The sequence below is a fragment of the Engraulis encrasicolus genome, chromosome 5 (assembly GCF_034702125.1).
Source record: "Engraulis encrasicolus isolate BLACKSEA-1 chromosome 5, IST_EnEncr_1.0, whole genome shotgun sequence".
In the NCBI taxonomy this organism is placed as follows: domain Eukaryota; kingdom Metazoa; phylum Chordata; class Actinopteri; order Clupeiformes; family Engraulidae; genus Engraulis; species Engraulis encrasicolus.
The window spans coordinates 19,458,967-19,485,504 of NC_085861.1; the positions used below are offsets into that span (position 1 = coordinate 19,458,967).

General features: G+C 44.9%; 1 protein-coding gene across 15 annotated transcripts in view; it reads left to right on the forward strand.

The window, feature by feature from the left end:
* Window positions 1-782: 782 nt before the first annotated feature.
* The window catches only part of ubr5 (ubiquitin protein ligase E3 component n-recognin 5), a 65,711-nt gene continuing 39,955 nt past the window's right edge, over window positions 783-26,538 (forward strand). For 12 of the 15 annotated variants that reach the window (XM_063198884.1, XM_063198890.1, XM_063198892.1 and 9 more), the window contains exons 1-13: window positions 783-1,003; window positions 9,102-9,146; window positions 14,092-14,173; window positions 14,385-14,461; window positions 17,339-17,458; window positions 18,053-18,362; window positions 19,192-19,351; window positions 20,109-20,258; window positions 22,576-22,787; window positions 23,913-24,029; window positions 24,333-24,443; window positions 24,734-24,888; window positions 26,062-26,179. In XM_063198884.1, coding sequence (XP_063054954.1) covers window positions 942-1,003; window positions 9,102-9,146; window positions 14,092-14,173; window positions 14,385-14,461; window positions 17,339-17,458; window positions 18,053-18,362; window positions 19,192-19,351; window positions 20,109-20,258; window positions 22,576-22,787; window positions 23,913-24,029; window positions 24,333-24,443; window positions 24,734-24,888; window positions 26,062-26,179 — 1,719 coding nt within the window. In that variant the 5' untranslated portion in view covers window positions 783-941. The remainder of the gene's footprint in view (window positions 1,004-9,101; window positions 9,147-14,091; window positions 14,174-14,384; window positions 14,462-17,338; window positions 17,459-18,052; window positions 18,363-19,191; window positions 19,352-20,108; window positions 20,259-22,575; window positions 22,788-23,912; window positions 24,030-24,332; window positions 24,444-24,733; window positions 24,889-26,061; window positions 26,180-26,538) is intronic. The other 3 variants (XM_063198889.1, XM_063198887.1, XM_063198895.1) reach the window with 3 other exon arrangements.

The window sequence follows — 26,538 nt, forward strand, 5'->3', positions numbered from 1 at the left end:
TAGACGTTTTTCATTCCCCAACACTCTAGGCTGCATACTTTAGTTGTTGCTGAATGCAATATGATTATTAAGACTGTAGACCAAAACTGTAGGTCTAGATCCAAGAGTAGGCCTAATCTTGGTCCAATTGATGGCATCCCTGAATTTCCAGTTTTCTTTCAAACGCCCCCTATATCTGGCTGGTTTTGTCGACAAAGCTTTGTTATATGTACATAGTCAACACTGCATAGGCCTACATAGTTTGATGCCTATAGTTCCTCCTTATCCAGGGCTATCCACTGCAGTCCTTTGTCTTTGCTGATCTATCCATGAACTCCCATGAATGATTAGGTATGTAGTTCACAGAGAATTTCATTACGCAAGTCATCTGATATGTGGCAGCAGATCTTGTGGCTTTGCACAGGTCTCCGGCCTGCATTGACACATGTCCTTATTTGAATCTACTTAGGTGCATAAACAGCACACTTTGGAAATAAATGGATGCATTCACTTGTTCTCACCAGGATGCACATGGTCTCTTATCAATGGCTATCAACTTCTCCAAAGATAATAAAATGTAATCAATGTAAGCCTATGCCTAAAAGTTTGCTTGTAGCAATTGTGGCATTGTTTTTAATGATTTGATAAAGCATTTGATTCTGTTTGATTTAGTGTTTTTTCATTGCCTTTATGCTCTACACCAATCCTGTTCACGATAACATGCTTTCTCTTTACTGTCCAAGGGCCAACCAGAAACGTTGTTATATCTTTGCTGCTTGTCGACACAGAACGAAGGAGCCGAGTAGAGTTAAGATGGCGGCATGTGGGTGAGGAGGCTGTGGAGCAAGGCTCCGGATTTCTGTCGCTAAAAAGGATTTATATGAAACCACCAAGCAGTGACTACATAGAAAACAATATTTCCCCCATAGTATATACATTTTCGTCTTGTTTGGATCGAAAAGATGACGTCTATACACTTCGTGGTTCACCCGTTGCCCGGGACCGAGGAACAGCTCAATGACAGGTATTTGTTGCGGGCGGGGAAAAGAGGCTTTTAATCAATATTCATGCACAGGGTGTGGTACGCGCGCATTCTGTGTTATCGCAGACACTCTTGAAGTATTTGGTTCGGTACAAAACTTAGTATTGTATATTTGTTTTGTGGCCCTGAATCTGGCTTAGACTACCTCGACAGCTAGCTAATGCTAGCTTGGTGGCTAGACAGCTAACTGCTCACTCGGTAGCATTGCTAGCAGACTTCTGTCTGCTAGCTGGAATGATTGGCCGATAGTCAAAGTTGAGGCGGACAATGCGGGTTGGGGGATGGGGTCAAGAAAAAGAGAGGGGATATCTATTTTCAAACGGCCCTGTGTTCTATGCAGATAATGAAGAAGTCCCTTTACTTCACTTGCGCCACGCATGTCTTACCGACCGTATTGAACATTGTTTGATGGCAGATGACTAAAGAAAATCCATCGAAAAGTAGCTAACTGTGTGGCTAATTTCGGCTAAGCAGTTAGCTGTTTGCCTGATACGTTAGCCTGCGAGCCATCACTCAAGCGAGGCATCATCAAACAATGCTCGAATACATAGGGAATAACAAACCATCATTTGGTTTGAGAATGGAGAAGTCATCGCACTAAGCTTCAAGCCTATCACAATGCCCAGTTGTTGTCGGGTTGATAACGGTGGCACGTTTTAACGTTGATTGTCATGTGACGTTGTGTGAAATGTTGCTGGCGAAGCGATTAAGTGCTAGCTAACAAGTTGGACTAGCCATTTTGTTTGTGACTTTTAGGTTGAGTTGTTTATGGCCAACGATGACTAGTGCTAGCTATAAGAGCTAACTTGTAGCACTAGCACTAGTTGTTATCCAAGGCACTGTTAGCCACCTGGCTGTGCTTGCTAGCGTTTAGCGTAGGAGAGAGAAAAGACAGGTGACGATTTATTCTCCTTCCCAATTCTGAAAACGGACGAGGAGATGGTGGTGGCCTTCTTGCCTGAGTGTATTGTTTGAGGAGTGACTACTTAATCCAAGCATGTCTTTAATTATCTGGTGTTTGAAATGATTATCGATTGTTTGCCAGTTGTTGACGCACCCTGTACCCTGTTGTTATTATCGCACGAGACGAGACATTCGATGCAGAGTAGCGTAGTCTAGCTAATGACATCGTCTCGGTAAGTTTTGCTGATCATCATTGCATTGAAGGGATGCTGGCTAGGCGAGGTCTTCGGCTTGCCAGCACAGTAACGTGTCAGAATATCAGCTAACGCGGATGCTGATCCAGTTGATAGCTGGGGTGCTGCTATGTATTCGAGTCATGTTGTGGAAGGTTATTCGCGGGAAATGTGACATTTCATTCGAACATGCCGATGAAACAGTGTAAATAAATACAGATATCTTCAAGTGAATACACATGGGCTATTGGGTTATTTCATCATTACACCAGGATATGCATTTGTATGTAATGTGCAACCCAGTTTATTTTAATTTTCTCGTGAAGATGTTTGCTACGTCAATGGATGACAATGAACTAGCATTGTTTCTCAAGATGTTAGTGTTTTGATGTGAAGTGTGATATGCATAGATCAAGAGCATTTAAACACGATTTCAAATTGTCACCTTAGTCCTTGAGGTGAGAAATCGGTTGAGGACGTTTGACCCATGCAATTAACTTAAATCACGTTGCAGTCAGAGTGCCATGGCAATGTACAATGCAGCAGACAAAAGTTGCTGGCGATTTATAGCGACCCTATTTTTGTCATCCATTGAGAGATTGAGTGGATTACTGGGTCACTCCATTTTAAGACTGAAGGAGTTGGTTCGGCTAGATAGGTCTTCTTGTATGACCTCCAGAGAAACACATGAGCAGGTTTAGATCACTTCACTTGTGTATGTGTGAAGCATACCTTAAATTAAAGTACAAGTGTGTTAATAATATACATGTCTGGTACCTGTTTTTTTCCTTTATTAAAGACAGCGGAGACTGCCTATGAGCTTTTGAAGTGTAGATACAGGATTCCACACACAGGTGAAGGTGGAAGACAGCGAGTTGTTGAGGCAGAGGTATTGCATTAGAATTAATTAGGAACCTACTATTTTTTTAATATATACATAATTTGTAGGGCTTTTTGCCTCCACCTGTGACAGCCAGGACAGTGGAGCAGAGACAGGAAATGAGTGGGGAGAGAGAGATGGGGAAGGATCAGGTTATTGACCTGAGCCGGAATCAAACCCGGTTCGCCAGCGTAAACCTAGTGCCCTACCGTTAGGCCACAGCAGTGCCAGGAACCAACCTAGTATTTTTAATTTGCAGAAACACTTATTTTGTGTGATATCATATTTTATGACATACTGCTTTTTATAAAACTATCGTATCACGCACCTCATTATTGATCTTTTCCCTCTGATCGTGGAGCACATATTAAGTTAGTTCTTGCCACTGACACTCTTTATCTCGTGGGTGAGGCATGTGACTCAGTTGTGGCGGAAATGAAGTCCAGTTCAGGTAGGCCTAGACACACACACACACACACACACTTTTGAGGCTTGCTTTGACCACCTCAGATTAGATAGTGCTTCATCCAGGGCGAGTCCATAGGCTGGGAGTCTACTGGGGCTTTTGTGTCCAAGCAAAAGGTCTGATGTCAGACCTAAGCTGTAGTTAAACAGTAACAAAATGAGGGGCGCAGCAGGCTAATGTGTCCATGTCACAGTGCTGGGGGACCCAGGTAAAGGTCTGGCTCAAGGTCCTTTTTCAATCTAACCCCTAGATTATTTTTTTTTTGTTCTGATGTATTTTGTTCTGATTTTAGTTCAATGTGTCTCTACACATCATGCGACACAGTTCATGTTCAAGTCATATTTTCTATACGTTGATGGTGTATCTGGGCCAGCTGTAATAGACATTTGAAAAGATCTCTCTGGCCGAATAAAATGACTTCGTGGGCCAAGTTTGACATCCCTGGCCTAAAGACAGTACCTAAATGTGGTTGTATTTATCGCTGCAGATTCTTTGTATGGTCTAGCATTGCAGTACAAGGCTGCACAAATTACACATGGTACTCTATGCTGTAAAGCAGTGGTTCTGAACCTTTTTCTTAGCGCACCCCCTTACCTGTGCCCAAGATAAGCCGCGCACCCCCATCCCAAATGTCTACACGTGTATACTAAAAAATGATTTAAGTGATTAATTACAATGATTCTTGCTGGAGACATTAACCCATACCTTAATCACTTCACATGGGTATCAAAACATGTTTTAATTTTGTTTTGATTTGGCCTAATTATAATGTTCGCAAGCAGAATTTTGGTCGCATCCTCAACAAAAATCAATCCGCGCACCCGCTGAAATCTCTAGCGCACCCCCAGGGGGTGCCCGCACCCCAGGTTAAGAACCACTGTTGTAAAGTAATGGATGGGGGGATGTTTAGTCACTCTGTTAGGTTTGCACAGTGAACCAAGCCTGAATTGGCGCTTAATGATGTGCTCAGATGGCCAACGGTGTCCGCAGAAGACATGTGCAATTTGTCATAATGTGTTTTGCGGGCTGAATGTCGTTGACTTGAGGTTTTGAAAGAGAACTTGAAATGAGAATATACAGTTGACATAAAAAGCCAGTGTACAATACTGGTCGGTAGCTTTTACACAGGAGAAACATTTGACTATCCCTTTATTTTGGACTTTCTCTCTCTGGCATGTGTGCATGCATTTCTCTGTAGCATAGTGCTTGATAATGTGATGCTGTGGTATGAAACGTCCCAATTCCAGACAGGTGGTCCAAGTCATGGCAGTCCCCAAAGTTGGGTTAGGGGCTCTCATCATGTATTGCCTGGTTATCATCAGACCTAATCACAAGTGAGATTAGAGTTCGAGTGTACTTTATTGTCCCAGGAGGGGAAATTTGTCTTGGGCTTCAACAATCACTGCATAACGTACAGTACTCACTCACATACCCATACAACATAACGTAGAGAACACAAAAAACATACAAACATAGAAAACATAAAAAACATAGACACATGGAAAAAAATACCTGTGCACTCCCTTCACATAGGGCTGTAAGTATAATATCGCGATATGGATTACTTTGTATCACGATAACGATATATATCACGATATAGCACAATTACATACGTTTTCAGTTATTCTCTTTATTTGCTCTTTATTTTTTCATGTCGCAAAACAACCTTTCTTTAAAATGGATCTTTTTATTGTTATTTTTACAGTTACATGAACTTATAGTGTGTATTGTGACAACATGAAATGTAATAAAATGATAGTAATTTTATCAGTTGTATACAATTGAATATCACGACATAAACGATGCAGGAGAAAGGTCACGATATACACTTTTATATCACGATAACGATATAACTTATATCGTCATATTGCCCAGCCCTACCTTCACATGCCATGCCTATCTATCATTGAGCATTCTAATCGCATTGGGGATAAAGGGGTTCTTATATTTAATCAGTCTGCAGTTCAGCGTCCTGAAACGTCTACCTGAGGGAAGCAGTGTAAACTCATGGTGCAGAATGTGTGTGGGATCCTCTATAATCTTCAGTGCCTCCCTGAGCACTGACTTTTCGTAGAGGGACTGCATATATCCCTGATCTTGGTGGCCAACAATCTTCAGTGCAGTTTTAACCAGACGCCCCTGCTTGGCTTTTAACTGAACAGTCAGATTGCCATACCACGTTTGTACACCATACTGTATCACACTTTCTAAAATCATTTGAAAAAATAAAAACAGAAGCCTATTGCTGACACCATACAGCCTCAGTCGTCTTAAAAAGTACATCCTCTGTGGGAGCTTAGTTCTGGAGACTGGCCTACTGTAAATCTTATAGGGGGTGTGTGGTTTATGATTGACGACGGCTGTTTATTGGGCGTTACGAATGCGTTTCGTTTGCCATACGTAGCCATAGCCAATTCTGTCAGTTGTAGCTATTCAAACAAACTATAGTCTTCCCTTTTCCACGACTCCCTGCTCTCTGATTAGAGAGTGACGGGGACTATGAACTGGCACCCTCGCTCAGGATGGTAGACTCCATGCTGTCTTTCAGATCACAACGATTGTGCAAAGCAGCATGGGATTTTCCAGGCTACATCATGTATCCCATTGCAGTTGTGTTAGCCCCCTGCGTGACTCACCCTCGACCCTTGTGGCACAGCTGTGGCCATATGCTCGCCACTCTCTGCCACCAGAGACATGGTGAAATGAAATCCCTTTGGTCTCTCATTATAACATGACATGAACCTGCCTGTAACACAGTGATTGACTCTCAAAGTGGGACTTTGAGATAAAGTGGGAGTTGAGTAGGGGTGGGTATTGGCAAAGGGTTCACGATTCGATGCGCATCACGATACACATGCCACGATGCGATTCTATCACGATGCATTGCGATTCATGTACTACTGTGATGCATTGCGATATTTACTTCAGTAAATGTGTAAAATACAGCTTATTTGTCAGTTGCTGTGTAGCTTTCTTAAGTCAGTTCATTCTATTTAAGCATTCTGTCATCTGGGAGAGAGCTTACATCACAACAGAAATATTACCTATTCTCTACTGAACAAAATAACCCGTGGCAAATCGAATTTTATTGTTATCAAATAATCAATTGAATGAATCATAAATCCATGCAGTATATTGTGAAAATAAGTATCACGATACCTTGTCATGAATCGATGCATTGTATCGTGAGAGTAAGTATCGCGATGCATCGATATGACGATTATTTTGCACACCCCTAGAGTTGAGGATATTAGCATCTTATCATCTTTGCAAATAAGCACAATTTGAGTTATTTTGTAATACTTACAAAACGACTTTGATGCTTCCTGGTATTAGTCTTTTGACATTACCCCCAAAACTGTAAATGTCTCTGCTGGGTGTAGAGGCCTGTTTCTGAGGGGTTTTTTTTGCAACTACACTGACCTGCGGTCTCATGATGAGCCAGGCCAAATGTTCTAAATTCCCAACCTTGGGCCCTGGCATTACAAGGTTGCACACTGTAGATTTGTTTGTTTCCCTTCCTATCCCCTCTAGAAAGACATTGCCCTTTCCTCTTCTTAGATCAGTGGTTCACAACCTTTTTTGAACAAACGCCCCCTTGACTTCATCATAAGCCTCCCAACGCCCCCCTTGACCTCATCATAAGCCTCCCAACGCCCCCATTGACCTCATTATAAGCCCGCCAACGCCCTTATTAGTATAGAAAAATGAAGTAGACTAATGCCCCATAATGGGAACTACCCCCACCCCGAAGCTCATCAACGACCCCTGGGGGGCTGTAGTGCCCCCGTTGAGAAACACTATGTTAGATCTTAATGAGGATGCTAAATAATGCGCTGCTCTGCTCTACTCTCTAACACCCAGAGCTCTGGTTCCCTCCCCATCTCTGGAGGTTAATCAGAGCTAGGGAGTGAGAAAGATGGCCGCCAGGGGAGAGCAAAGCTGCCTGCCGCCTGCCTGTGCACTGTCAGAGACCGACTCAAGTCTCCTTTGCTGAACTGATTGGCAGTAATGGGAGTGGAGTAGTCTGGTGCTCCTATTCTTTTGTTCTCTGTTGCAGATCTCATTGCGTCTCATAATAGCTGAAGTGGATTTTCAGTGCTCAGGTTAGATTTTTGGATCACTGTCAATTGTAGTCTAGGACTAGAACATGCATAATGTACATGGCTGAGCTCTGTAATAGTCAGGGTGAATACTGATCTGAAAATATGAATGGTTGTGTTTTTGTCATTGAACATATTGTGTTTATGAAAGCGCCAGGATTAATTGGCTGCTTGCTATTCGAGGACGTGAAGAGCTTCTTGGAGGCGTTTGATTGTTTGGCAGCTTTTCTTATTGAAGCCTTTTTTCAGTCTGTAGGTGAATGTATGAATTGAATTATAATGGTGCAATGTCTAGAAATGACATCTTAATACGGAATTTAAGCTTAGTACCATTGACTTTTATTTCTGCAGTTTCAGTATGGGCAATATTTTGGAATATGGATTTGTGAGCTGCAGAGCAATGTTTTGCGAACCACATATTTTGGCCTTCTTCTTTACTTAATTAATTATTTAGTCGGGTCCTGTTGACCCACGCCTAACCATTTATGAACATCTTTGGCTTAATTCCAATTGAATGAGGATTGAATAGGAATTGGAGAAGCGTAGCACCTTGGATTATCTATCTGTTTGTTCCACCCTTCACATTTGCTGTTCAGTGAGTCTGATGGCTGAGGTGTGTCCACCATCACGTTTACACTACACAACGCCATGCCAGTCGCCCACCCCTCGTGCTGTGTGAGGGAGGAGTGGGGAAGGCAGTGGCCCAGTTAGGTCCACTGCAGTTGTGGTCACTACATGGTCGTGACCCTGAAGCATGACCCCCACCCCACCCCACCCCTGTCAGTCCTCCCCTCCACACCGCATGTCTGCACTGGCCAGCTCATCCGTGAGTGATGGCCGCTGCCAGAATGGCCGAGAGACCCACAGAGCATCCGCTTGAGCTCTGTCATAAATGCCTACAAGCATCCTTCTCAAACCTGGCAGGCCAGAAGCTATGCAGCTGTAAAGAGTGCAACAGGAAGAAAGACCTTTCTCGGTCCACTGCTTTCAAATGCTGCTTCCCTGGGGGATGGAAGGAGAGCAAGATGAGGGCTGGGGAGCCCTGTGCAGTGTGCATCCTGCCCCTGTCTGTTTATGTGCCCTTTCCTCATCATTAAAGCACCTCAGACAGCTGGCCACGGTAATTGGCAGCATCAGGTCTATGTGCGATGAAGTGGGTTGGAAATGGATGAAGTCGTTGCCACTGTGGACTCTCTAACTCGCTGGTATCCATCATTCATCATGTTGCCAGCGGTCACAGAGTGTTAAAACGGGGGAGAAGTTGTCATGTATGTGAAATATTTGCTCATTTAATGAGCAGCAGGGCATGGTATATCTCAAGTTGTCTGACATTGGATTGTTACTGTTATTTTAGGACCAAAGAGAACATTATACATTCCTGAAACTAAATGGGGAAGGTGGTGCAGTTATGTGCATGATGCTTGCTCTTGCAGTGGGAAATAAATCCTCTTGTTCACATGTCTTTTTTTTTTGTCTCCCTCTTCTCTTGAAACAGGCTCCGGGAAGTCTCTGAGAAACTCAACAAATACAATTACAACAGGTAAGAAAAAGCTCAACGAAGAGCCACCTGATCAATGCCATGTGTTTGAAATGTATTCACTTGCTCAGTAAAATGGTCACACTCCAGCTACTTTATGGAGGCATGGCCGCCAGTAAACACACTAATGGTACATTCCAATATGCACACTCCTGTCCTCTTCCACTTGTGCCTGTGGCCTTGCCCCGCCTCCGTGGAGAAAACAAAGTTTCCCAGCTGCCAGCCTAGCCACAACAACTTTTGGGGAACTGTTTTTCGTTCACCAACCCGATTGCAAATGAGAAAATTGCATTAGAATGTACTTTTGCAAGATATTGAATTAATTTTCTGTCGTCAGTGACATCGTCATGAGGTCACAAGCAGGCAGAATATTGGAATCCACCCACTGAGCAGTCCCCTGGTTTGGTGGTTGTTGGGGAGGGGATTGGAGTCGTAGTGTGATGTGGGTATTGAACTGGCACTGAAATCTGACCTACACTGACTCTCAGTACAACAGTAATGGGGTGATGGAAGTTCATGTGTACCGCTTTGCAAGTTCCCATGTTCCATTTGTGGAAATTCGCCCACAGTCCCAGTACAACATTAACATGACTCTGCAGGCTTTCCCCCAGCGCTTTCTTATCAAGGCGGCCGCCTTGACTAAACCCCACCCCCGCCTTGGCTACGTTCCCTAAAACAAAGCAAAAAAAGAAAAATGCGTCCGAGGGCAAAAAAAAAAGAAAAAAAAAAAAAAAGTTGTAATGCATGTTCAAGCGCAGGCACTAGGACAACATCGGTTGGACTAAATTGTGACACCTAGTGGTCGGATTTATTACTACGCCATGTGTGTCCATCCTCGAGGCCATATTTTGAAACAATTTTAATTTTCAATTCAATGGTTCAGCGAGAGATTCCAGACGTTGCCATATCATCGGTGGAATATCTGAGAAGGTAAGTTGTAATTCTTGGGTTGCAGTTACGTCAGAATGCCCCTTCACTGGAGCGTGCGAATTTGAAATGGTGGACAACCCTGGCTTGGAGCCATTGAAACCCATTCAAAAGTACATTTTTTCGATGTTCGACAGAATATTTTTAATTAGACCTTAAGACACACCATGGGTCTTGTTTAAAAGCTGAGAACCTCAGCTTTCCATACCTGAAAACGGTATTTTCCTAGCATCTACCAATCCGAAGGTAGCCTACTTTAAGTGCGGGGTTATTTTTCTAAAGATAGCTTTTGTTTCCTTGGAAACGGACGCGGTTTATGTGTTACTCACAATGATACAGTAACTCAGCTCATATGGTGGACAGGAAGCTCCTTGACAACGTAAACATGGACATGAGCGACTACTGCAAGCGGTTGGACCCGGCATGTAGGGAGAGATACTTGGCGATTGTGAATTGAGGCATTTTGGAAGGGGAAAACACAGTGTTGACCACCGTTTAAGGTTCGCGGCGTAAATAGCACATCACGCAAACTGCGTCCGTTTCCAAGGAAACAAAACGCTGTCTTTAGAAAAGTAACCCTGGACTTAAAGTAGGCTACCTTCGGATTGGTAGATGCTAGGAAAATACCGTTTTCAGGTATGAAAAGCTGGGGTTCTCAGCTTTTAAACAAGACCCATGGTGTGTCTTAAGGTCTAATTAAAAATATTCTGTCGAACATCGAAAAAATGTACTTTTGAATGGGTTTCAATGGCTCCAAGAGGGTTGTCCACCAGCAGTTGTAGATCGCCACCAGGGGCAGCACTATGACGTCAACTGCAACCCAAGAATTGCAGCTGCTCATCTAAACGCTGTATTTACACTGTTATTGTGAATTTTAATTATATTATATATATATATAATTAAATAAAACCCCCGAAACAGTATTCGTGCCGTGCGTGACATCAAACCCCGCCAACACCTCCCCCCGCGTGACATCGCGAGTGGCGCCCCCCCCCCCCGCCGCCCCCCCCGGCCCCCCCCCCAGCCCCCCCCCCCCCCCCCCCCCAGGGACAGACTCGAAGCCTCACCACCTTGACTAACCAATTTTCTGGGGGAAACACTGCTCTGGCCAGATGAATTCGTCCCGCCTTGCTCCACGAACTTAAATCTGGAGCTACGTCATATATGTAGGTCTGTGAGGGCGTGGTTTTATCAAAAAATTGGGGAAACATTTTCCTGACATTTGTAATAAGGTGTTACATTAACTGCTGAAATTACAGAATCAATGTCAGACTATGAGTGGGTTCCATGTGAGCGGCCATTATAGTCTGAAAAGACTGTTGTGTTTCGCTGATTTTTTCCCCCCTCTCCTCTACATTTAAACTGACTACTTGACGTTTTTTAAAATCTCTTGATCCTGATTTTTTTTGTTGCATTTTGATTTGGGAGCCCACAAAGTGGAAATAGACGAGGGTCTGGAGAGAGTCAGGCAAGGACTCCAGTGCCATGTGCATTGTAACTGTGCTGCAGTTGAAGGGCTTGGCGCGTCATTTGAGTTGCAGCCTGTTTTTCACCATTCTTGGTTCAGAGCAGAGGTTGAACAGCATCCAGGCCTTCCTGCCTTTCAAAAACTTGCATATCTGGTACCATAGTCCGACTGCTATGTTCACAGAAACCCACTGTCTTTGGTAGCTTTCATCAGAGAAAGTGGGGGAAGGAAATAATTTGCCTTATAATGAAGACAGTTCACATTTTGTTTTTTTATATTGTATCTTTTCATTCTTTTTAAAAGGTTGCACTTTGAATGTTTATTGCCTGAATGTCTAGTGCTGAATGCAATCTACAGCTAGCATCACATCACAGGATGTCTCTGCGGTGACGGGGATGGTGAGGGGAAACTGATCCGGGCCTATTAACTTCATGTGAGACACTGCCCCACATTCCTGCTAGTCAGAACGTGGGAGAGAGTGTCAGCCATCAGTGCAGTGCAGTGCAGTGCAGTGCAGGCTTGACAACTGTTGCCCCCATGTGCTCTCAACATGCCGCCTCCTCGCTCCATATCCCAAAACAGCAAGTCAGTTTCCCCTATCGTGAAACTTGGGTGCATCAGCAGCTAGACAACCCATCCGCTCAATCACCCACCCAAGACACATGTGGGAGAAATATAAGAATAGAACGTTGGACATTTGCTTCTAGTGGGTTGTTGCGTGGGTTGATGCGTCATCAACCTGCAGTAGGGTGCATCAAACTCCCCTTAAAAATTAAAACTTTAAAAATCAAACTTTGCTCTTGCAGTATTTTTACGTGGCACTACCAAATCTTCCTTGCAAATTTCTATCATATTTGAAATGTGAAACAGGCTTGAAATTTGGAATTGTAGTCAATGGCCGTTTTTAGCTAAATCAGTACAAAGTGTGTTTTGAGGTGGTTTCATCAAAACTGATCAGTAATCATTTGGAAGAATCCTCCCATTGCCTTTCCATATCCCCACGACATCAAGTACCGAAAAATGGCTAAATGATGAGCTCTTGGGTGTTCAAACATGTCTAGAGGATTAATCTTGCTAAAGGAAGGCTGAATAAAAACATGCATGAGAGTTTCAGTGTAAAGTGTAAAGGCCACTGGAACATTCTTCCAATTGATTCTCTTAACCTAGTTTTGGTCATAGTCTAAAAACAAACTAATCACTGATTTTGCAAAAAAAAAAAGGCCCATTCACTGCCATTCAAAACCTATTGTGCTACCAGTTAACATTGGATCATATTTGCAAAGATTTTACAAGAAAAATGTCTGTACAAAAGAACACTACTGCAAAAGCAGACGCTTAATGGAACATAGCCCTCAACATCTTTGTGCCAGTTATTTGTCCACAAAAGTTAATTGCAGCCTATTTAATAGAAATGTTGCCTGTCTCAGAATAAACTAAAAAGTTCAGTTTCATTTCTTAAAATGACCCAACCGGCCGCAACCCGAATGTCATTAAAGATATTCTGAGGTGACTCGAAACTGCAGATGTCTGCATTTCGGGTCAGCCTGCGCAACGATGTTTGCTTCCATTCTCAGTTTCCTGTCGGTCCAACGTGAACAGGTTCTGGTCTGCATAAAATGGTGTGTGGCATCCTCTTGACCTGAAATACAAATGTAGTTTTTCCTCAAAATTCAAACAGCAGGCCTGAAAGTTACAGCATTTGACTTTGTTTGATGTTAGATTCAAGTACGCCTATACCCTCAACAACCCCAGAAAGTTACAATGACCGATTTCTTGCATAAAATCCATTTGTCTCCTTCATTTCAATAGAACGGTCCTTAGGTCTGCATGAAGGGGGACAACCACCCCTTGCAAAAATAAAACCTGGAAACAATGGGCAATGGGCACCCCTCTCTTTCCTCTATTCTCTCTGTTTATGCCTCTGTTTACTGGATGGTTGGTGGCACCAGGCCTTAAACCAGCAGGAGAGTCATACAGTGTGTGTGTATATGTCAGCAGGGTGTGTATATGAATATTTCGTTCATTATGATTAATTTGAATGGGAAAAGAAGATGATTCAATCTATGATGCTTGATGTGACTTCCATCAATTACGCCATACACTTTTGGGAAGCTGGAAACTTGGCGATGGCATGCAACAGACGTGCACGTTGGAAAGACGATGAATCACTGGACAGATTGCTGCCTTGTGTACATGAAAACACCTCTGCTGTATTGAATAGAGGCAGTTGCATAGAAACACAACGCCATCATTAACTGCAACGTGCTTGATCAAGCAAAACTATGGAAGGAAGTTTTAGAAGCTTTAAATCTGTGAGAAGAATAGCCAAAAGCGTTGGAGCAGGCTGCACACTAACAATGGTGTGTGCGTGTGTGTGTGTGTGTGTGTGTGTGTGTGTGTGCGTGTGCGTGTGCGTGTGCGTGTGCGTGTGCGCGTGCGCGTGCGTGTGCGTGTGCGTGTGCGTGTGTGTGCGCGCGTGTGTGCGTGTGCGTGCGCGTGCTACACCAACCATGCTGATAGTAACTGTATTGCTCTCCCTTGTTCTCTTTGCAGTCACCCCCACCTTAGCCTTCTGGAGCAGGCCACATTGAAGCAGTGTGTAGTTGGACCAAACCATGCTGGTTTTCTTCTGGAGGTAATATGCCTGTGAAGGCTTTTAGAGAATCATTACTATGCACGCCACAAAAATGTCAAGATTTGATGGAAAAAAATAAACTGGTGGTTTAATCCCATCTACTGCAGCGTTACATTACCTCTGCACGTCCTGGTGTCAGACATGCGGCTGACCAAGATGTTGATGGGTGTGTAGAGGAGCCGTAACCATAACGTGTTTGCTTCTTTTTCAGGATGGGCGTGTGTGTCGGATAGGCTTCGCTGTTCAGCCCGACCGCCTGGAGCTGGGGAAGGCTGATGGCACAGAGGGGTGAGGCATTCAGTCCTTTAGCTTTCACAGACCACTCTGTCTCTGGGGGAAAAAAACTGAAACTGTCCGAAGGAACACATTTATGCACGCTCAGGCTTACAGCCTTATTTCCTACTGAAGCTGCGAAGGAAATGCTATCCTCTTTTGCCCCTCTTTTTGAACAAGCTTTTAAAATATTAACCTCACTCCAGGATCGGTATTTATTCAGCCAATTGTATGCCGTCGTGGTGACTGACCACAGGAGCTGTTGTGGGCTCTGCTCTCTGTGTGTTTACTCTCCGTCCTGTAACTGTGCAGTCAGCACGACGCTGGAGCGTCCCAGGCTGATTTATTTGTGTCCTCTTTAAGCTGCCCTCTGGTGAAGTGCGGAGGTCTTTTTTTCCGTCTTTTTTCCCGTTTTGGAAAATAATGATGAATTACTGACTGTCGGGCTCCAAATGAATTCATGCCTGTACGTACAGTAAAACCTTAAAATGAAAAATGCGGCTTGTTGAATGCTCATCACAAACTTATTATGTGACATAATATTAGAATGTCACCATCTGACTTTGATTTAGTCAAGTTTTGTAGAGACATTTCAGTTTATTTGCTTGAGCCTCCTTGTGTGTCTGTTCCTCTGGAGATTCATGCCCAGACCACAGGCCTGCATTGATCACTCAGTAGATGTGCCGTCAGCTCCGGCCAACATGACTGCTATCCAAATAGGACATTAAGGGGAAGAAAAAAAACTTCCCCTGCTTCTCCACTTCCTCCTCTCTCACTCTTCCCAATCTTTTTGTCAGGCAGCTAGAGGAGGAGTGCTGTGGATAATGCTGTTGGCTGAGTTTTTTTCCTCCCCCCGCTGCCTGCAACGCCAGTAGTTTGTGCCCAGGCAGCATTGAAATGAGCTGAGTTTAGTTTCCCACAGCAAGTAAAGCTTGTGCTGTGCAGATGGTAATGGCCCTGAGCCGTCAGCAAAGGGCCTCAGTGGCCTGCTGGTGCTGCTGCTGCCGCTGCTACTGCTTCTGCTAACTTGCTGCAAATGGAGCCCTATGAAATTTTCAACAAGGGTGCGTTCCAATATGTGACCTTGTGTCCTCCACTTGTGCTTGTGGCCTCGTACCAGGAAGTAATACGTCGTCATATCACTGACAACAGCATTATATTTAAATATTTAAGCTCAATTGTAAAGTCATGTTCTCATTTTCAAACAGGATGGTAAATGAAGAATAGTCCCCCAAAAATTGTTTTGGCCAGGCTGACAGCGGGGAAACTTAATTGTTTTCTCCCCAGAGGCAGGGCATCAGCAAAAATGTGAGACCTCAAGCCCAAGTGAAGGGCGTAAGGTCGCATATTGGAATGCACCCCCAGACTCCCAATGACTGCTCAAGCACTGGAATGCACAGCCTTTCTCCCCACCCACATTTAAAGTGTAAAGCTATTTAGCCAGAGTCCAATTTGGCAATCCGCCACTGGCCCTGAAACAACGGAACAGTTAAAAAAAAAGAGAGATTTTGAGAGAAGGTTGCGGAGGCAGATGGCCTTTCCCATCACCAGCCCAGCTGGCACCGCTTAATGGTGTTTCCACTCTCGTTCTCACCACTGCTGCTAGTGTGCTGTGGGTTAATGCGCGTGGGGCTGAGGCCCTCTAGCTGTGGCAATATGTAGCCAGCGAAATACAGGCATCTGAGCATCCTCAAAAAGTATTTTTTTTTACTTCAGGTATATTTTAACTACAGCATGATCTGACATCTAGTGAATGCTGTCAGATAATGACATAGAATGCTGTCAAATTAAGGCGGAGAAGATGATTTCTTCTCGATTTCAAGTGATTCATTGTATATTATTATTTTATAAATTTACAAATGCTATGCATGTGCTTTTATTTTTTGTGTTGTGTGATGAACACTCATCGATCCTTTTGGAAGTGAATGTTGGAACGTCTGCACTGTAATAATTTGAACTTAATGTTTTGCTGTATGATGTGTATGAATTCTCAAGAACAATGAAAGTAGACATTTCATAGGTTGGGTAACAGCAATGTGGGCGACCTAGATTCAGAAGTTGCAATCCATTGCCACATATTCCAAATTGCCTGGTTTTACATGTCCAATTCAACCAGTTGATTGCCTAATTGGACAGTTAAAAACGGTAAAAACAGGTAATTTGGAATATATGGTACTGGATTGTCGGTTCTGAATCCAGTTTGCCCATCACTGGGTAAACATTATGTTAGATTTACTCTTGTGTTGTGAGACTCTTTAAAGGAGCATCACAGGTAAGACTTTGCATCACCTCTACTACCACACGGCCCCATAATACTGGCTTAGAAGCGTTTACTAGGTTGCCATCTGTTTATTTACTTACCTACAGACCTTGTTGTACGTACCGACAGATGCGAGTTTTAGAGCTTTGAAAAGCGGCAAAGCAACTTCTAAACGTCTAAACTTCTCTGGCCACTCGCTGATGTTAAGTTCATTGCCCTTTCCTGTGCTTGCATGTGCTGATGTGCAAACTAAATGGAATGAATTGAGGCCCATGTTTTAAACAAGCAATGAGGACAAATGGCTCAGGGGCAGAACCCTAGACAGCTCTCACATGAACCCTAGACAGGTCTTTGCACATGACAGAGGAACGACATGCAGCCAGCTCTGATCCCCAAGGGTGTTGCCATGCTCGTCATCCCCCATTACCCCTCCCTTCATCACCAAGCACCAGAAGCCAAAATCCAAATGCCTTAGTAAATGACAATGTTAAAAGACAAGAGAGAAAACCCAAAAGGTATTCTCCAGTCATAATAACCACCTGGACTGCCCAGGTGTGTACATCTAGCTCGTCCCAGTTGTGTGTTGGGGCACGAGGTTTTTTTAACTGTAATCTCCCGTCTTTTGTTTCCAGTTCAAAGTTGAGCAGTGGGTCAGGGGCAGGAAGGAGCTCCAGGCCAGGCAGGACTAGTGATCCCCCCTGGTTCCTGCCTGGGTCAGACACTTTGGGCAGACTGGCAGGCAACACCCTTGGGTAAGTTCTGGCAGGGGGCCCCCGCTCTTGGTCATGTACAGTAGCCATCTCAGGTAAAACAATCAATTTGGGCGTCCTCATGCTTGTGGTCCCCGTTTCTGACTTAAAGTAGGGAATATGTTTTGGAGTCTCAGAGCGGATCTAGGTCTCTCTCTCAGGGCATTAAGTTAAAGCCTCTAAAGCCAAACAAATGCTGAAGCGATCATATTATTAGGTTCATTTAATATTTCAAAAGCACAATTTTGCTGGTGTGTTATTCTTGAAGCTTTGTGTTTGCACTAGTTGGTTTGGATCACATGCAAAAAAAAAATAATCTGTCACTCTCTTCTGTTTAAACACTTTTAAATAAAGGGCGTCAGCACTATCTAGTCATGGGTAGACATTACATCAACAAAAATGAGAGCACAGTGTAACCACTTCAGACATTGATAAGTCCACAAGGCAATCTCCTCGCACTCCTTCCAAACAATGCAGACATCTCCATGCTGAAGTACAAAGTCTCAGCTGTGTGCAGTTGTGTTGGTTCGATGCAGTGTTGTTCTCCCTTTCTGACCTGGCCATGTGTGGTTTTTCTGTGTGTTTGCTTGACCCCAGGAGTCGCTGGAGCTCGGGAGTGAATGGTGGTGGTAGTGGTGGCGGGGGTAGCAGTGGAGGAGGAGGCGGAGGAGGAGGAGGAGGCGGCGCCAGTGGAGGTGGAGGGAGTAGCGGAGCTGGAGGAGGGGGCAACGGTGGAGGAGGAGGAGGCGGCTCAGGCTCATCGGGTCGCTCCTCCACGGCGGCCAGAGACTCGCGCCGGCAGACGCGCGTCATCCGCACCGGCCGAGACCGCGGCTCGGGTCTGCTGGGTAGCCAGCCCCAGCCAGTCATCCCCGCCTCAGTCATCCCAGAGGAACTCATCTCTCAGGTGAGCACAGGAACATCATGCCTTTTTTTGGTCTTTTAGACTTTATTAATGCCGGTCAGTTTGAGAGAGAGAGACAGGAAATGTTTGGGAGAGGGAGACCGGGAAGGAAAGGACCCGGGCAAGTGAGCAGAGGAAGACCATGGCTGTGTTTTATTTGGTTTTATTTGGTTTTATTTGGTTTTTGGTTGGTTTTTCTAGTTTTTTTTTTTTTTTTTTTTTNGGTCTTTTAGACTTTATTAATGCCGGTCAGTTTGAGAGAGAGAGACAGGAAATGTTTGGGAGAGGGAGACCGGGAAAGGGTCGGCAAATGACCCGGGCCAGAACTGAATCCGGATCGGCCGCATAATGGACAAGTGAGCAGAGGAAGACCATGGCTGTGTTTTTTTTTTTTTTAGTTTTTTTTTTTAAGTTTTTTTTTGTCTTTCAGACTTTATCAATGACAGGTCAGTTTGAGAGAGGGACAGAAAATGTTTGGGAGAGAGAGATGGGGAAGGGTCGGCAAATGACACAGGCCTGATTCGAACCCGGGTTGGCCGCATAGTAGACGAGTGCCCTACCGTTAAGCCACAGTAGAGCCACCACGCCTGTGTTTTAATAGCTCTCTGGACTGTGCTCAACATTTTTTTTGTTTTAGGCTAGAGGGAGAAGTATCCAAAGTAAACAGGCATTTTATTTTCTTGTTTATTTGTGTGCACAAGCTGTTGATGATGATGTGAAAGAAGTGCATTTTAAGAATTCCAACAAAGCGTTTCTCTTCTAGACATACAACAGTGTTGATATGTGCAGGGTCTTGCCTCAGTCCATCTCCTCCTATGTTGCTTCTTCACAGGCCCAGGTTGTTCTGCAAGGGAAGTCGCGTAGTGTGATTATCCGAGAGCTTCAGCGCACCAACCTGGACGTCAACCTGGCTGTCAACAACCTGCTGAGCCGTGATGATGAGGACGGAGACGACGGGGATGACACGGCCAGCGAGTCCTACCTGCCTGGAGGTAGCTCAACATCTGGCTGTTCTCATAGACCCATAGGCTTCTCAACCTTTTGACTTGCTACATGCAGAGTAGAAACAAATGTAAACATCTTCTATTAGAGTAAGAGAACTCGAACTACGCTCACCCAATGCAAATGAGTGTGCTCAAGTTTGGTCTCCTAAGGGGGCGTTGTGCCCTCCTTCCTTTTGTCTTTCTCCATTCATTCTCAACCGCAAGACTCCAAAGGTCTCCTAACCGCAGGTCTCCTAAAGGGGTGTTCACCTGACATCACATGGATCCAGGAAATGCACGGCTTGAAGTATCTTACTGTAATAGAAGATGTTTGGCGAATGTGTTGCTTACTTTCCCACTCTGCCGAGAGTTGATAATCTGATACCAGGGTTTCCCCTCAGTACTTCAGTTATGATAGCCACTTTGATAACAAACACTTATCACCTTGACTAGATCCCTTGAAAAGATAAATATTTTGTTTTGGGCAGGTGAATGTATCTACTTAAGTTGCTTTACAAAAAAAGGTATAGGCCATTTTGTTATCTGGGGTTTTCGCTCTATTATATTACATCATAACTGTACATGATGGCCTTTCCAATGATTTGTGTGATTCGTCCCATGTCTTTGATGCAGACTAACTGCCCCACCCACCTTGACTAACAAAATTTCCGCGGGAAACACAGGACCCGCAGTCCAGATGTCAATCATTAATTCTCATGAATTTGTGTTTGTGTCTGTGTTTGTCTGGTGTGTGGTGTTTCCATAGAAGACCTCATGTCCCTGCTGGACGCAGACATCCACTCTGCTCACCCCAGCGTCATCATCGATGCCGACGCCATGTTCTCTGAGGACATCAGCTACTTCGGCTACCCCTCCTTCCGGCGCTCCTCCCTGTCTCGCCTCAGCTCCTCACGAGGTAAGCACATGCTTGGAAAGACAGAGGAGCGCGCGCACACTCTCACACACACACAAACACTCGCACGAACGCACACACACACACACACACACACACACAGGCACGCACGCCAAGAGTGAATCTGGTGTCTGCTAGCACAGGCACTGAATGAGACTGCCATGGCAGTCTTGGCTTTGATATCCTGATCTTCAGTGCCTGTGCTGGCAGACACCAAATTCCTTCTTGGCATATAAGGCACGTTCATGACATTTTCAGGAAAATTGAATGAGACGTGTATCAAGGAAGACTGTGGAAGCTGTTGATTTCAAGGTCTTGCGGTAGCAGTATGACGTGCCCATGGAAAATGATTTCCTTGTTTACAACAGACCTATCACAAGTGAGATTAGGTCTGGTGACCTGCCTACTGTAAATTCCGTAGGGGGCGGAATACTTGGCCATTTTGACACCCTGCCCTGCTCTCTGATTGGACAGAGACACTGTAAAGGTCGGAATACTTGGCCATTATATCCGTTTCTGAGTAAAGCGTCCATGCTGTCTTTCAGACCGGAATGATTGTGTAGAACTGGCGGCATGGGATTTCCCAGGCTAGGGAAATGACACCTATAGTCTCAAGTCATAGTCACAGCACCTTTTGTATGCAGCCATTTCATTATTTAGGGGCAGTTGAGGGCAATTTAGATACGGGTGACGGTGCCTCATTTAGTCTTGGTTGTGACCTCACAAGACGAACGCAGGGTGGTTCACGTAACGTGCACATTAATAGATTGGCCCCTTGGGCAGAAATGCACTCGGGCGGAAAGGTTTTATTACTTCATGTGATGGTGAGGATGGAAACAAAAATGTTGAAAGACGACATTGCTCAAAAAGATACCTTGTGTACCTCTAGGAGCCATTTTTCATTACCTTTTCTACATATATATTTTAGGGATTTCGTGTCTTGGATGGGAGTGCAGAGAATGCTGTCTTTGGATGGGAGTGCAGAGAGGGTTTTTTTCTCTAATAATTTGTCTTTTAAATAGAAAAAGGAAGTTGTCTAGAAAATGAAGCATGGTTTCTTAGTTCAGCTATCCGTCGTAGCCCAACCAGCATAAGCTAGAGATGGAGCGGTGCAGCAGCAGTCCACCATCTGATGGTGTCGGGAGGAAAGCATTCATTTGTAGGCAGCGGGGGCTCCAGGCGGCCCGCTTGCTATCTGCTTTCCTCCCGAGAGCAGGGGAAGTCCGCTTTCATATCACAACACACGCTGGAATGCATTGGCTGAAACGCTAGCCGCTTGAATAAATACTAGTGAGCCATGCAGATATGTGTTTGCACTTCCCTCCCTCTTTCTCTTTTTTACTTTTTTATTTTAAGTGCTGGGTTTATTCAGACCAGAGTGTAGCTCAATACAGTTTGGGCAAGTTGGTAAAAGCACCACGTTGGGGCCTGTCTTGCACAGTTTTGGTAAAATGAACACATGCTGTAAATGATACAGAGACGAGTGATCACGGAGGAAGTGCAGCAAAAACAGATCAATTGAGCAAAGCAACAAGACTGTGTGTGTGTGTGGTTTTTTTTCCTTCATTGCAGTGTTTTCAAAATCCAAATGTTTTTGACTGTATATTTAGTGACTGGTGTATTTTAGATATTTTGTGAAGTGTGTGTGGTTGTGGGATTGCTAAAGATTTTGGTCCGAGAAGCCCCCACCACCACCTCTACCATCACTTTTGGTGAGCCCTCTGAGAAAGCCCCCGTCAGGCCACAGTGCTGACCAGTAACAGGGGTCCAGTGTTGTCACACACCCCTGCCACAGCACTGCAGCCTACTGTACATCACATGATGGAGAGAGAGTCCTTAAACTGGACACCCTCCTGTCATTTAAGCCTCTATGGGTTTCTCACAAACATCACTGGCCCCATGGCGTGGAGTGTAGGCAACGTTTTGTGAGGGACCCTGCAGGCGTAATGATGAAGGATGTCAAGGAAAGAGGCACTTGATTAGGACAACATATTATTATTTTATTTTTTTGCATTTGTCTTAGTATGTTTTTTTCCTCATTTCTTTTTTTTTAACCATTTCACAATCTGTGAGGAACTTATGTGTTCAGGCTCAAATGCTGAAAACTCAGCATTGGTTTTATTCACACCATCTTTATCTAATTTCATCTTTTGGTTGCATCCTCATTATGTGCGACACATACTCAGTGTTTTTTTTCTCTACTGACATTTCTTAATTTCTTCATGATCATGTGTAAAAAAACGAAATTTAAAAACCCCAAGGGTCTTTCCCAGAGAGTGGCTTACTTTTATCCCACTGGTGTGACCCGATTGCATACCAGTTCTCCTTCTCCCCCTAGAGCGCGACTCAGAGCTGCTGCGCGAGCGCGAGTCGGTGCTGCGGCTGCGCGAGCGGCGCTGGCTGGACGGGGCCTCCTTTGACGCCGAGCGCGGCTCCACCAGCCGCGAGGGCGAACCCAGCCTGGACAAGAAGAGCGCGCCGCTACAGAGCCCCGTCTCCCTCACCGAGGAACTCCAGTGGTGGCCAGACAAGGTGCGCTCGCCATCACATCATGCCTCGCTCGCTGTGTCCTCCATTTCTTAAAACTGTAGTTTCTAACTACTTCAGCTACTTTGTTCTTTGCAATGCAATTTCCCATTAGCAATTATGCAAGTCAACTGGCTAGCGACTTCTCTTTTGAGAAGTTCACCCCTGTGTTGGCCTGTATATGGAACATGCGTTCTTTACTTTGTGGGAACTATCAAGGGACTATAGATAGGAATTGGTCTATATGGCTACAAACATGAAGATTTGCAGTTTTAAACGTTAATCTTAATAAATGGTGTTAAAAACATGTAACTTAAGTTCTGCTTAGTCAAAACGGAATGCAAGGAGACACAATGGGAAATTTTAGGGGTAAAGATGTTGTCTAAGCAGTGTTTCTGTAGTCCTCCAGCTTAAAAATGAATGGAATGTCTCAAAACTCAAAAAAAATTTTGTTTGGTTGTACCCCGAAAGCACAGATTTCGTCAATATTAGTTTTGTCAGCATATCTTTCGACTTTCAAAAGCCTATTTCTGACACCTTGATTGCAGCAGATACGGTGCTGAATTTCAGTCTAATTATGTGCATGTGGTGTGGGATGCAGGGGTGCTGACAGGTGGGGACAAATGGGACAGTTGTCTCGGGCCCAGGGAGAGAGGGGGGGCCCAGAATTGGGTCTTCATTACATTGTATGTATTGGGCTGGGGGGCCCTTTCAGACGACTTTGTCCTGGGCCCGGCCAAAACTGTCAGCAGCCCTGGTGGGATGAGACGAGATGGTACTCTAGTGCGAGTGCGAATGCGCTGGTGTTTGTTCCCAGTGAGTAATATGGCAGTATCGTGATGGTGATGATGCACTGCGCTCCGCTACGCTCCGTAGCATGCCGGGGGATGTAATTAGTGTGACTGATGGGCGATGTAATTAGCGCCGCCAGCCGCTTCACCACCACAGTCGGTCGGGTGGAGGGAGGAAAAGCTGCCGAAAGGCTTCCGGGCCCTGGGCACCTCGTGATATGATAGCCCAGCAGAGCTCAGCATGGCTGCTGAAAAGAGCCAGCGCATTTGTAGCTAATGCACAGACTGAACTTGCAGTGGCACGTTTATTCATTGTTTGTTTAAATGCTCTCTTGTGCAGGATGGCACCAGGTTTGTGTGCATTGCAGCCCTGTACTCTGAGCTGGTAGCAGTGAGCTCCAAGGGGGAGCTTTATCAATGGAAATGGACCGACCCCGAGCCCTACAGAAATGCACAGGTAAAAAGCATTGCTTGAATTGGCACGAAGAGAATTCTCATACCCATTGATATAGTTTGTCTTTGTTTACTTTTTGCCACTTTTTAAAATTAATCTTATTACACTGTGCCTTACCCTGTTCTTGCTTAAATTTTCTCTTTGGAAATCGCTTTTGTCAAAGGCGTCTGCTAAATGTAATGTAATATTATGTTGCATAACCTGATTTTTATTCCTATTTGGCATTCACATTTACACGTGGCCCAGTCTTTGTTTTTATGTCAGGATGAGAGTATGATTTGACAATATTTGGTCTATTGCCTGCAGAATCCCTCAATACATCACCCACGCATCTCTTCTCTGGGCTTGACCAACGAGAAGATCACGCTGCTATCCGCCAACAGTATAAGAGCAACCGTAGCCACGGAGTCTAACAAGGTGAGACTTCGGTCATACTTTGAACAAATGGCTGCATGTAACAATGTGGGTGGTCGATGGCAAACTTTGTGCATTCATTGCTACTAGTGTGTTTTACCAAGTTTAACTTGTATTTTTCAATGCAAGCAAAATGTTAGACGCCAGAATTACTCTTGCACCACTCCCAAACTTGTGCGTGCATGCATGAGGCTTTGCTCATATTTCTGTGTGCGTGCGTGTGTGCGTGCGTGCGTGATTTGCATGTGTGTTTGCTCATATTTCTGCTTTTTTTCCGTGTGTGTGTGTTGTAGGTTGCGACGTGGGTGGACGACTCCCTGAGCACGGTGGCCTGTAAGCTGGAGCACGGTGCCCAGAGCTTCCCTGAGCTGCAGGGGGAGCGCATCGTCTCCCTCCACTGTTGCGCCCTCTACACCTGCGCTCAGCTGGAGAACAGCCTCTACTGGTGGTGAGTGAGCACGCTGCACTACAGCACATTTGGCAGACTGCATGTGTAACCGAGGTCAGCCTGCGCAGGTAGCCACCTGGGGCTCGAACACGCGACCGAGCTGCAGTTCACTCTCCAGTTCGGCATGGGAGGCAAAGCACAAGAAGTGAAAGTGAAAGCCCAACTGGGAAACTCCAACTCCCATTGTCATTGTGACTCAGCACTCCACAGCACATAAGTGCACACTGCACACAACGAAATTGCATTCATGCCTTACCTGTGCAAGGGGGCAGCCCCCAATGGCGCCCCAAGGTGCCGGGACAGTGCCATGCTCAGGGAACCTCGGTCATGGAGGAGGATGGGGGAGAGCGCTGGTTAATTACTCCCCCCACCAACCTGGCGGGTCGAGAGTCGAACCGGCAACCTTTGGGCTACAAGTCTGACTGCCTAAGCGCTTACCCATGACTGCCCACACATTTGGCATACTGTATGTGTAGCCGAGGTCATCCTGTGCTGGTAGCCACCTGGGGCTCGAACATGCGGACCTAGCTGCAGTTCACGCTCCAGTTTGGACATGGGAGGTAAAGCACGATGCAGCTGAGCTAACGGTCCAGACCGATATCTCTCAGTGCTGCCGATACTGTATGAGGCTCCAAGAGGGACGTTTGCAGAACGAACTCTGCTTGTTGGCATATGTTACTCATGCAGTCCCCCAAAGCAGTGTTTCCCAACCAGGGGTACGTGTACCACTAGGGGTACGCGAGCACAATGCAGGGGGTACTTGGACATTTTTAATTTGAACAAATACATGGAGCATAGTCACACTGCAATAGAAAAAGTGATGTAAAACATGAGTTAGGGGGTACTCATGGCACAACAAAAAGGCTTAGGGGGTACATGAGACAAAAAAGGTTGGGAAACATTGCCCTAAAGTACAAGAGTCTTAACCATTAGGTTTCGGTATCCTTGTTAGTGATGCGTATTGGTATTCACTCATTGGAGGCCACTTGAAGTTGTAAACAAAATGGATGGCGATATCTTTTAAGCACCAAAAAGAATTCCAGTTGCCAGCGACTTTACTCTTTTGACTGTTGATGATGCAGCGTTCTTATTTTGTCTTTTTTTATATTACGTGGACACATTTTTCCAAGGTGACTTGGGTTAATGGCTTTTATTTGTGTTTCTTCTCTCCAGGGGTGTGGTGCCTTTTAGTCAGCGTAAGAAGATGCTTGAAAAGGCTCGAGCCAAGAACAAGAAGCCAAAGTCTAGCGCTGGCATCTCGTCCATTCCCAACATCACAGTGGGAACCCAGGTAAGGACATTGGTCTTTTTTTCTCTCTGGGGTCAATAACTGGCAGTCCATAGTGCATTATGTTTGTCTGTCTGCTCATGTGCTGATTAATTGTAGTTTGTATTGTTGCTGACTTGCTGTCTGAAAAGAATTGTACCTGCAAGGTAAAATGTGTTTACAAAATTGTGTCAGTAGACACTTGGTTTCCTTTGTAAGATAGTTGGGGAGTCTTAATTAAAAAAAAATACTTATAGTTGTGCTCAACATAATAGTAGTGCCTTTACAATTTATTTGAAGAATCCTGGGACATTTAGTCACTTTTGTACTTTCATGAGCAAAAATGCATTGGGGACACTGCACATTCAGTGCACGTTATACTT